Source organism: Chionomys nivalis, chromosome 9, assembly GCF_950005125.1.
Source record: "Chionomys nivalis chromosome 9, mChiNiv1.1, whole genome shotgun sequence".
Taxonomy (NCBI): domain Eukaryota; kingdom Metazoa; phylum Chordata; class Mammalia; order Rodentia; family Cricetidae; genus Chionomys; species Chionomys nivalis.
In genome coordinates this window covers 38361746-38373789 of record NC_080094.1, presented here as the reverse complement: position 1 = coordinate 38373789, position 12044 = coordinate 38361746, and the positions used below count along the sequence as shown (strand labels likewise).

The 12044-nt window shown below is 52.2% G+C and overlaps 1 protein-coding gene across 1 annotated transcript in view; it reads right to left on the bottom strand.

Moving 5' to 3' along the window:
- The window catches only part of Jag1 (jagged canonical Notch ligand 1), a 34906-nt gene extending 24380 nt beyond the window's left edge, over positions 1-10526 (bottom strand). The window contains exons 1-3 of the mRNA XM_057781350.1: positions 10003-10526; positions 9264-9569; positions 859-910 (exon numbers count right to left, since the gene is read on the bottom strand). Of these exons, the coding sequence (XP_057637333.1) occupies positions 859-910; positions 9264-9569; positions 10003-10083 (439 nt within the window). The 5' untranslated portion in view covers positions 10084-10526. The remainder of the gene's footprint in view (positions 1-858; positions 911-9263; positions 9570-10002) is intronic.
- Positions 10527-12044: the final 1518 nt, after the last annotated feature.

Below are 12044 nucleotides of genomic sequence, written 5' to 3'. Positions count from 1 at the left end.
AAGATGGTATTGGCAGTGAAAAATATAAGAAATGGACGGGAGGCCAGAGAAGGAGAAGGAAAAAGACATTCTGGGAGCAGAGGGCAAAGGTAAACATGGGGTTTCTTCCTGAACAGAACAAAAACTCTCAAGAGAGGTTTTCCAATGAGAACCCAGGCTCTGGCGATCAAAAAAGGACTGTCTACCTTGGCGTGAGGGAAGACATGTTAAGTCACAGTGGACCACCGTCACCAGAGCATACCTTCACTGCCTCACCCCTACCCCGCCCTCCACCCCCACCATACCCCTCTGCAGGCCTGAAAAGCAACCTGCCTTGAAAACAGAGCCATCTTTCAAAAGGGACAGGGCAGGTCACGACTTCAGGGGCTCTGAAATTCTGCTTCAATGGGAGGTTTGTGGCAAGCAGTGTGGGAAACTCAGGCTGGCTAGAGGCTCACCTGCCCACCCAGTGAAATTTAAGGTTGGTCTTTAGAGACCAGCACCTCCCTCCGAGGCTTTATCTTTCTGATGAGAGATTAAATGCTCACTTCAAGTTTAAATGGACTCTTAAGAAGCCACCACTTTGATCCTTCAGCAGTCTACAAGGTTTAAAAGTTGTAAAACCATTAAGATCTCCATCCAGAGATAATCTAGGTCCCTTTTTTGCAAGGACTGAGTAAACTGGGAGTCTATTCTGGCTACTTAATATTTTCAGATGAAAGTCCTAGGGAGTGAAGGCAGGGACTCCACAGTCAGTTTCAGGCCGGTTGGGGATGGGGCAGGTGGGAGAGGGGCACTGGGGGCTTGTCCTCTGGCAGATCTGCCTGGCACTGCACTTCACCAGCGTTTCAGGGGACAACTCCCTGAGGAGATACTTACGAACAGTGTCATTACTGGAATCCCATGCCTCCACCAGCAACGTGTAGGACCTCTGCAAGACAGAAAAACAAAGTTTAGTGAGTCAGATAGAATGGGTCAACCCTATGAGGCTGCAGTCTCGGGGCCTCCCTGTGTGTTCTGCCGACCCAAAATAGAAAGTCAAAGAGGCAGCTGGATATCTGAAGCCAGACCAACTTCTACTTTTTCTCTTCAGCTCTCATTCCAGGCTGACACCTCCTTCCACCTGGCAGGGGCACACTGGGGCTCAGACCAAGCAAGCCAGCAGCCCAGAGTCCTGATCAGAAAATAGTACCTCCCTATATGGGAACACATAACATATAGGTTTCCCAAAACTTTTCAGTCCCTAGTTCTAGTGCATGAGAAAAAAAAAAAAAAAAAAAAACCCTCACAAAGAATTTCTCCCAAGCCAACCTACTCAGGTGTTTGCACTGAGAAGAGAGCTGCTAGGGTTACGCTTTGGGCCCTGGTGGGGGCAGTCCCCAGGGAGGCCCCCTTTTCCTTTTCAGAACCCCTTTGAAAGCCCTGTCTGTGTGAGACCATCCCAGCTCCCACAAGTATCAGGTGACTCTCGGAAGAAGGAGGGGTAGGGCTCAAAGACTTAAGACAAAGGCAGCAACCTAGCATGGGTGGTGGGGTGGGCTGCGGCCGTCTGTGGGAGAAAGTACAAAGGAGAAGCCACCGCACACCCATGGGTTATATTTATTGATGAACCTATCTGTCAATAAGATCTAACATTCCTAGAATAATCAGTTGGGTAACTAAACAAATTCCCTGGATCCTGGCAAGATGCCAGCTACTCTGCTGCAGCCCTCATTCTTTTCTGAGCTTGTCTCTGAATTCTGCCCTCTTCCCCAAGACCCAAGTCATGAGCAAATTTCCACTTTTCCTCTTCCCTTGCAATAGGCACTGAGGTGAAGCTTGCTAAGCCTATCTGGGGGCTAGAGAAACACAGTTGAGTCAAGGAACGGAACAGGTTGCTAAAGCCTTGCTCTGCCACCACCAGGAACCCAGGCAATGCTTATGTAGCTCCGATAACCGCAACGCCACCAGAAACACTGCTGCCAGGGGAAGAGATGGCACCGATAGGGTGAAGGCCTGGGAGAAAAGCAGGAGGTTTCATTCATAAATCAAGGCCAGCTTATTACTCTGTCAGTGACACAGCAGGTCCGCTCTGACAACAAAAATATCTTGCGATAGACCCTGCCTTGGAATTCAGCCGAAATATGTTTCATACTTACAGCAGGATTCCATTTCGTTCACTGATAACTGTGGGAAAATGCTCACAAAGCAAGCAAAACCGGGCAAGCTGGGGCACATACCCAGCCCTCTCTGGTTAGTGGCTGTAGGTCCAGATACATTGTTATTGTCGTTAATATTTTATTAGTGAAAGTTACACCTTATTTACAGCCTCTTTAAGCTTCCAAGGACTTCCTACAAATTACAGGACTCTTCCCAAAGAGCAGCAAGAAATTATATTTCTCTACTGATTCATGGTGAGAGCCAAGTCGAAATGAGGCCAGATGTGTGGCTGATTCTGTATAATTAAGCCCTTCATTTGTTGGTCACGTTGAGGCCCACATCCTTCACTTCAACAATATTGCTGTAATTAATCCTCTGATTAAATGCATTGATACCAAGAGTTTTGACAGACTTGCACAAGCACTAAACACACATAATACCCACAAACACCACTGCAAAGGAAGGTGCCGTGGAACCAGCTGGCACAGCAGGATGAACTCAGCTTCATAGTCAAGGCAGAAGGAATCCGTAGACCTTGCACAAGAACTTGTAAGATCAAGCCATCTGTCAGGTTCATCCTGGATTCGAAAGTTGATGACCAACCCTACCCCAGCTAGAGGGAACAGAACTGTACCACAGCCCCATGGGCTGGCACGATGATCTTTCAATCAGGTGTCTTCCTTTTGGGAGGTGGAAGTGGGCTTGAGTTAGGGTATGGGGCCTGCAGTGACAACTTTGCTCTGGCTTGAGAGCCTGGATTAGAGCTCCCGGTCTCCTGAGGCCTAGGTGCCCTGCCTTCAGAGAAAGGATTCCCTGCAAGGCTTTTATTAAGAGACGTTCCTCCCTCCCACTCCATCCCCACACTATAGATCAACAATCAAGATAATTTGGCAATGATTATTAGTTGCTAGGGAGCTTTAATTTTTTTCCCAGGCCCACGCTTGACCTCTGTACATCCCCAGCTATATGTCCTAACACTGCGACGCTAGACCATGTGTACCTCATGCTACTCAAGCAGATACCCAGCCACAAATCAGCACATGTGACTGGCTGCTCCAAACCACCCCCAGCAGAGGCCAAATCCCCAGTCCAAGGAGGGCTTGGAAGGGGCTCAGTTTTAGCTCAATCTTAACTTCACACCCAAAAACCAAACAAAAAACAAATCCTGAGTTTCTGGGGTTCAAACAGTAAAAGACTTTGAGGAGTCACCTGGATTTCTTCTTGTGTCCTAAGTCTCCCCAGAGTAGTAGTCTGGGGGCAAAACAAGAGGCGTGATAGTTACCAGATCTTCCATCTGGATTTGCGAGTGAGTCACTTCTGGCCCTTCCCTGCCCGGGGCTCAGGAACATCTGGCAGCATGGCAGCTGACTCCTATTCTTGTGAAGCATCAAACAGGACTGGTCAGCTTTCAGAATGGCCTTTCGGGAGATTTCCATGCAATGTTACCTACAGAAGAGTCCTGGCATCAAAGTCCCCAAGGCATACCGTATGCAGTCACCAAGTTGCCGTACCAAGGCTCTGTCACCAGGCACCACCTCCTATCCTCCACACTTGAGCTGCTGGTCTAGGGTTCATTCTTTGTCCTGCCCCACTCCATGGCGGTTACCTTGGCACTGGGCAAAGCAGTAAGCACTTAATTGCCACATTAAGCTGGGGGGGGGGTGTGTAAGAAACAAAGGTGATTGTGTTGGCAGCTGGGAGCTTCCTTTTCCTGGCAACAGTGGCAGCCAAACCAAGCCCTAAGAAGAGGCTGCCTCCCCTCCTGCCAAGCGGAGGGACACAAACAAACCGCCATCCAAACAGCACGCGTGTGGAGTCCAAAACCCCAGACCGCTGCGACAGGCAGGCCCGCCAGAGGCATGCGCATCCTGGGAATGCCCCGAGTGCCAACACAGCCATTGTACATAGCCTGCTGGCCCCGGGTCTGTCAGGGGCCCTGCATGCGCTCTGCTGACTCAACTGTTGCTTCCTGTCACTTGTCCTGTATTAGCAGTATTTCTGGAGAGGCCCCATTCTTCTCTGTAATCCTCACTTCAGTCGGTCCAGCCAACTCTATTGTCCTGCCTGCGTCTGGGTGGCCAGAGTATAAAATATTCCAGGCACAAAACATGTGAAACAAAAAAGGTTTCAGAGAGCCCATGTGTGGGCACACACAATTCCTGTCTTCTAGGGTTTTGGCAAGGTGAGGGGTGAAGAAAAGGCCACTCCCCCTAGTGCGTGCAAGCTGAGGCTCCCGCCATAGAAAGCAACCATTTCTGCAGGGTTTGACATGTCAATAGAGTGTGATCTGGTGACCAAGGGTGATTTTCTCATCAAAGCCCACCTCAAAGGCTCACCAAGGGGCCCCGGAGCTCATATCCAGATTGGAGACTCTCAATGAGAGGCCCCTAACCCCGTTCCCATCATTACCCTCACCTGTTAGAAAAGCATCCCACTGATAATTAAATGCACCAGTTACAAAAGGGTGGCGAGGTTAATAGATAGAATACCGAGGAGCCAGCCAAGCACAACCATCCAGTTCACACAGAGCAAGCCTGAACAAGAAGCCTTTCTACTTATTTACCAAAAGTGCATAGAAACTGGGCTGAGCTGGTAGAGGACTCAGTTTGATCATTTACATGCCCCCCCTTTAACCACTAGGAGCCACCCTGGGAATGTCTTCCCCACGCATGTGCTACTCCAATAAGAGATGTTACTGACACCATGAATAAGGGCCAAGGGGCTGCCTGTGGGCCAAGGAGTAATTAGGAGTCAGCAGCAGCAGTTTCTGAATTCAAGACCTCTCTACCATGTTAGAATCTTCACTTTCATGCCTCCAGATGTGTCCTCCAGCCCTTGGAAGGAAAGGTTAAGTCGCTTTTGTTCTAACTATTTTTAAAGTATATTTAAGAGCTGGAGTCAAATGCCACTTCTGAACAGCTTGAATCCCAAAACCTCGGGGTCGGGGATACTGCTAGCACTTTACCAGGGAAAATTCTCAGGACCGTTTGTCATTATGGATCATCAAGGTCGCTCTATGCACACACACAGTTTATGCACCCTCACACTGGTAAGTAATCTAGAAAACCTGACAGTGGGACCAAGCCTGGCCCTTCTTCAACAGGAACAGCGTGACTCTGAGTCCGTCCACCCAAGCCTGCTGCCCGCATCCCTGTTTTCACATGTGAAATGTGAAGACAACTATTGGCCTCGGTCTTGTTTCTTTCACAGTCTCTTTCCTCCATGCTAAATTTCCTACTTGTCCTCTTTCCAAGGCGTCCCTGAAGGTCCCAGCACGTGTAAAGATGTTAGGCTCTCTGGGCAGTGATTCCTCTAACCACATCGCTGCGGCCTTGTCTTCTGACCCCTTCAGCTTCCAACAGCACTGAGCCTAAGGCTTCCCCATTTTCTACAAATGTTCTGAGTCCCCATAGAATTATGGGTGGGGAGCTGGTGGGCTGCAAATTCCTGTAAGTACTGGAGGTTTGAGCAAGTTGCTAAGAAACAAGACAAGGGAGAAGAAAATACAGAGACGTTTATACTTGCAGGAAAAGGAAAACTATTAGAAACCAAGTAAGTCCTTGGGACAGCAGCCCATGCAGGTCACAGCTATTCTACTGGGCTTGCAAAGCCACCCGGTCTCAATGTTCCTCCCAAAGCCTAGTCCTGCAACATAAACATGTTTGAGGCAGATTTCTTAAAGAAAAAGGATGTTTTCTCCATACATAGATCATCCCTTGGGCTGAGCACATACACCAGAGCACTGTTTGCACACACACTAAGCACGCAGGCGAGGTACAGAAAAAGCTAACTTATAACAGAACCTTATTCCTCTGTCGCCCATGTGTCCACACACATCGAGAGGAAAGATGGCAGAGAGCATAATTATACCCAAGGACTGGTAATTTACATTCTGGGACTAACCACCTGAAGGCAACTTGACTCTAACCCTGGTTATTTAGTTACTCAGGCTGTAAGTGTGAGAAGGGCTCAAGCTGGCATCCTTTTGCCCTGTTACAGTCACATTCCGTTGGCTTTTCCTAAAATTATCAATCTCAGCAAGACTCTGAACGGCGTATTTAAAGATAAAGCCAGATACTATGGTTGTCTCCCCCAAGTCATTGCAATTTAGGGTCACCAATGCAGCTATATGACTGAGGTTTTCAAAAACACAAGTAATTACACTAATGCATTTTTAATGAGCAGGCACTCCTGGGATTTTGAACTAATTCAGGGAGGTGCAAATTAACCATTTCAGTGATTTATTAATGCTTATTCCCAAATCATTTCTTGTTAAGCCCAATTACCTGTCATAATGATGTTCTTATCACCTAGTACCCCAAATTGAGAAGAATAAATCAAGCCAGTTGCTGCAAGTTGAACTCCCTTGCAGCACGGATGGCAACACAGTCTGAAGCCACGGGCACAACGCTAAAGGACTGGGACCAAGCTGCTGATACCAAGTGGGATGTAGCCCAAGGGAGATATAACCAAATGTGTTGCTGATGCAGGGAGGCCCACTTCAGAGCATCACTCATGCTGGGTGTAGATTGTGTTTCACATCTGACCAAACCATTTCCTCGTCTTCCTCTCTAAGACCACGAACGGGGGCCATGATACCAAACAAAAAGACAGGAATTACATGACCTTCACTGGACTAAGTCTTGCCAACCGCAGTGTTTCCCTTCCCTTGTAAGCCAACTTAGGAGGACTTAGCCCAAATGACAACTGGGCCTGCTTAGGGGTTGGCAGCTTATGTGGCTAAGAGGCCAAGGGAGCCTGGAGTTTGTTTGCTTTTTTAACTGTGTTCTTTCCTTGAATCCTAATATCTACACATCACATTCCACTGTTACCTACCCAAGGGAAATTTTTTTTTTTTTAATTTGTGGAGCTTGGAGTCAAACCCAGGGTCTGTGAGAATATCAGGCCTATACTCTGCCAGTAAGCCACCCCCTGCCCTGGAGACCAGATTTTTGAAGACAAACTTCTAATGTTAATTACTGAAGTGAATGAAGCTGTGCTGTTCACTAACTAGGGAAGGTTAAGGCTTTCGCGGGAGCTCACTCACCCAGGAGCCGTTCTTGGAGGTTACAGACCGCCATGTTTCTCTAGCCACACTGAGGAAAATAAACTAAAACAATGCACCCAAACTTCCGCTTCCCCTGGGAAGTAGAGCTTGTACTTCACAGGCGGCCTTTTTTGGGGCAGCAGGGTGGAGACTTGCTTGTGAGTGATGCATGTACTTGGCCCAGCTTCAAAAGAACCACATTGGCAGTGCTGACCCAGTGGGTCTCTCTCTTTCTAGAAAAGTCGACTCTATTTCATGGTTGGTGACCCGTGGGGCCTGAAGGCACTGAAGAGTACTCAGCGCCGTCACTAGCAGCAACCTGCTATCCACCCGGACCATTTCAGCTCCTTGTCTGTGAAGGGCTCTGCCAGGTGTCAAATGCAGACAGCCACACTTCTAGGTCACTTTTCCCCAGCTAGCCCGAGGAGCAAGCCTGTCTGTTTTCATCCAAGTCATCCTCCCTCTGACCCCTCTCTCCAAAATAAACCTCAGCCAGGCCTGCCGTTTTTTCCACATCACTAATAAGACTCCTTTTATGGTCTTGTGAAAAGCGAGGGGGTCGGACTGATCCTAGGGAGGGTGGAACCACCTGCAAGGCCCCTTCCTCCTAAAGTCCAAACACAGTTCAAGGGCAGCCAGCATTCACCCTAAGCTTGGACCCAGCCAGATTGAGAGGTGGCCAACCTCTTTGGCTTAAAGTTCTCCCTAATAGGGGATTAACAAACAAGACAAACATTCTTTGTAAAAGTGAAATCCCACAACAGACACAGCCCGCAGATCTGAGGAGAGTTTCACTTACTCTGCAGCAAGCCCATGCCAAAATAAGACCCTTTTAATAGCATGTTTTCGATAACTGTCTTATCGCACCCACAGCAGAGGCCAACTCCTGTAAACGCAGACTTTAAGAGCCAGCTCAGCTTCACACACAGACTGAGCCAGACAGGCTCCTCTCCCGCCCCTCTTCAGAGTTTCAAATCACAGCCCAAACCCGCGGGTAGGAGGCAGCAGAGCGCACCCCATCAGAGCACGTGGCGGAAAGCAATCCTCCGGGGCACAGAGCTCCCCCCCTCTTACCACCCACCCTCGGAGCTCAAGTTTGGCCAAGCACCAGTCCTGGCAGCGAGTCACGCCTCCTGGACAACGGGCACACCCCCACCATTTCCCTTTCCTCCCCTTCTGCAATCGCACCCATCTTCCTTCCACCCATTTTGGGATGTTGCAAGGGCTTTGCTGCAGAGTCTGCCAGCTGTACGCCGGCCTCAAGCTGTTCCGAGGACCACGGAGGGAGATGAGGGAGCATGCACTTGCACCCGAAAACACTACTTCCAGCGGGTCTCTCCTTACTAAACCTTGCCACAGCCCCGGAAGGGCTTTGCGGAGGCCGTGTGCCCTCCGGACGAGAGTGTGCGCCCGCCCTTCCCGGGGAAGTTTGCAAACACAGCTGTTCCAGAGCTGGGGAACCGCTGGGAACAAGGCAGCCAGGGCTTCACTAAGCAGGGGCGGGAGGAAGGGGCCGGCAGGGGGCGGGGGTTCCCAGACTAAAGCCTAGACACCAGGCGGAGACACCCCGGCAGCCGCCATCCCAGGCTGGGAGAGCGCCCTCCAACACACCAAAATCTCCCCTCAAGTCGCGGGAAACCGGCTCCCCCACACCCTGCAGGAAGGACACACCCGCCCTCGGGGCGGCTCACGGGAAAGGGGAGGGTGCCAACTTGGACAGCGTTCGCAGGGCAGACTGTGCGCAGTCGCCTTCCAGGGCGCTCTGAGTTTTAATTAGTTAAGCAAAGAGATCATCTACAATGACCTCCTGGTTGAGGGCTATTGCAAATAGTAAGTATAAAACTAACATCCTTGGGTACTCCCCTTTCCCAATCCTCTTCGGCGCCCCCAATTCAGTACATTAAGCAAACACCATCGAGGATGGAAGACCCGCCTGTCCCATCTTGTTCAAGGTCTAGATATAGCATGGGCTCTCACTTGCCACCCAAAAAGCCTCTCCACTTAACGCCAAGTTTCAAGCCAGGGGCTATTAAATCCTTCTCAAGGGAATACAGGACTCGGCCCCGCGTTCGACTCCGTCCGGGAGTCGTTCACTCACCGGCCAGGCGAAACTGAAAGGCAGCACGATGCGATTACGGTCGTTGCCGCGGCTGGCCTTGAGATTGAAGGTGTTGCCTCCAATGACAGGCGTGGACCCTGAGCCGAAGCTGCAGGGTCCGCCGGCCGTAACGCGGGACTGATACTCCTTGAGGCACACTTTGAAGTACGTGTCACACTCGTCGCGGATGCACTTGCGGTCGCCAGGGTTCCGGGCACCGCCGCAGCAGTTCCCATTCTGCAGTTCTCCGTTCACATTCTGCATGGACAGGATCTCCAGCTCAAACTGACCCGAGGCCCCGCACACCTGCCGATGAGGAAGGAAGGTCAACGTCTGAGAAAGTTTTTCTGTCGAAGTGGAGACTCCCTGCGATCCCCCACCCCACCCCCGAGGCGCGAAGACTTCGCTGCAAGTGAAAATAATTTTGCAAAACTAGGTTGAGGGCTTGACCTGATTCAGGGGCATAAAAACCAAGTACGGGGGGAAAAAAATCGGAGAACAGCCCCGAGGGGCCAAGAGCGTGATGAACGCACTCTACCCAGCCTGGAGGAGTTTATCTTTCGAGGTCGGAGTCTTCCCTCTGGGGAGCCGGCGTTCCCAGACCCACTGTAGCCCCAGGGTCAGGGAGCCTGGTGCCCAAGGACTCGGGAGCCTGCTCTGGGAGCCACAGCCGCCAGCGTTCAGGACGCCACGAGGGAAAGGAGAAGAGTGCGGAGAGGAAGAACGGAGAGACTCCTACCTTGGCTCGCAGGGCACAGAGCAGGGCGAGCAGAAGGCTCAGGGGGCGCCCGGGCCGGCCGCGCGTCCGTGGGGACCGCATCGCTGCGCCGCGCGCCGCGGGCACTCCGGACGCCGCCGCCGCCGCTAGCGCTGGTGCTCCCGCCGAGGCTGCCGTCGCCGCTGCCCCCGCGGCCGCCGCGTCCCGGCTCTAATATACTCCGTGGATTGGAGCATGCACGACTGGAAAACAACACCACTTTTCAAAAGCCCTTTCAAGAGCAGCGCGTTCCAGAAGGCAAAGAGGCCGGCCTCCTTTTATTATTCTGATCGCTTCTTTGAGGCGCTCCCCCTCCTCTTCCACCTCTCGGCTTTCTTTCCTTCTCTCGCGCTCCCCTTCTTTTATTATTATGATTATGCGCAGCCTTTTATTCCCTTTCAGATCAGCTGCATGGAACGCGGGGGAGGGAAGGGAAAAAAAAAAACCTGAGCCTAGCTCGCCGGCCGGCTGCAGGTAACACAATGACGCGTGCCCGCCTGGCTCTCGGAGAGGGACCCGGAGCGCCCGTCTGGGAGTCGCGTCTCTCGCTGGCCACCTCTACCCAGCACGCGGAACAAGGCGCATGCGCGATTGTTAATATTCATAAGGGGCGTGTCCGCTTCAGGACACGCCCCTTTCCTCCGGGTTGATGGGGAGGGGAGGAACTTGGAGTTGGGGGGCTGCGGGATGTACGGGGTGGCTTGGCCGTCTGGGGGGCTCTACACGCAGACCACTGCCCAGGGGACCTCGTGCCAAGACGAAGGAAGGACCCTGGGGGGACGTGGAGGAGCCCGTGGCTCTGAACCGCCCGGAGTGCCTCCGCCGGACCGCCCCCTCGGTGCGCGGCCTGGGTGCCCAGGCAAGCCCCAGGTGTAGGCGCCGTGGTGCGGCCCGGGCAGTTGGGGTGGGTGGCTTCCGCCTTCCGAGCCGCCTGCGTCAGCTGCGGCTTTCGCCCCGGGAGGAGGGCCTGCCCGCCGGGAGCCCGGGCCGCTCCCAACGAGCGAGCGAGCCCAGAGCTCTGCGCTGGCGGCGGCGAGACTGGCGCGCTCGCCGCCGTCTGCTCGCCCCGCAGAGGCGACCTGGGCAGCCGCTGCTGGGAACTTTGTAAAACTTTCCCGGAGCCAGACTTGCCGCAAATTCGAGGGAAAGCCTCGGCCGCGCGCCATCCCTTCCCAAATCCCAGTCCGTGGAGCCTCGGAGGGCTCCCAGCTTCCTTTACAGACCACGCCAGGGCAGAGGCGTGGGGAAGCAGGGGGAGAGGGTGGCGGGCACCCGAGGGCTCTGCTCAGGCTTCGGGAAGAGCTTGCAGAGACGCTGAGGGCTCCTCCAGCCTCCCGCCCCCGCGCAGTGGCGGGATTGCACCTGTAGGCGGCCTCCGTGTTGCTCTCTGGGTGGCAAGGCTCGGCCTGAAAAGAACCTCCACTGTCGCGGGCCACAGAACTTGGCTTCTCGTGGGGTGGGGAGGGGTGGTGGAAACCGATGCCATTTTCCACCTTGAGTTGGGCCTTGCAATTAGCAGCGACACTCCTGGTCATAATCAAGGTCAAAGGGAACCCACAGGCTGGCCCAAGCCTCTGACAGCCCCTCTCCAGCTGGGTTTAAAGGGAACTCTTTAGGAAAACCGATTTCCATTAAAGGACTGAAGGACGAATGGAGTCTCATACCAGCCTTTGGGCCTTTCATGAAGAAAAGTGTGGATTTTCTTAGATCGGTTTCATGCTCTAACCCTTCAAAACAAAGGCATGATGAGTCAAGGGAAGAAGTTTCCAACAATGACAACATAAAGGTAGATATTCGTAGCGATCTACATTATAGAAAGTGCCAGATGACCATTTGGTGGGGTCAAGAAAGCTGATCGGTACATTGGTTCAAGGCTACCCCAGATGGTTCAGCAATCTTGGCGTTTTAATCATCCAAAAGTGATTTCTTAATGGCAATGCGTCCCATCTTGATCATTCCCGAGGTACTTAATACATAATTGGGAAGCACATAGCCTAAATCAGAATGAGTTTGTAACTGGTCAC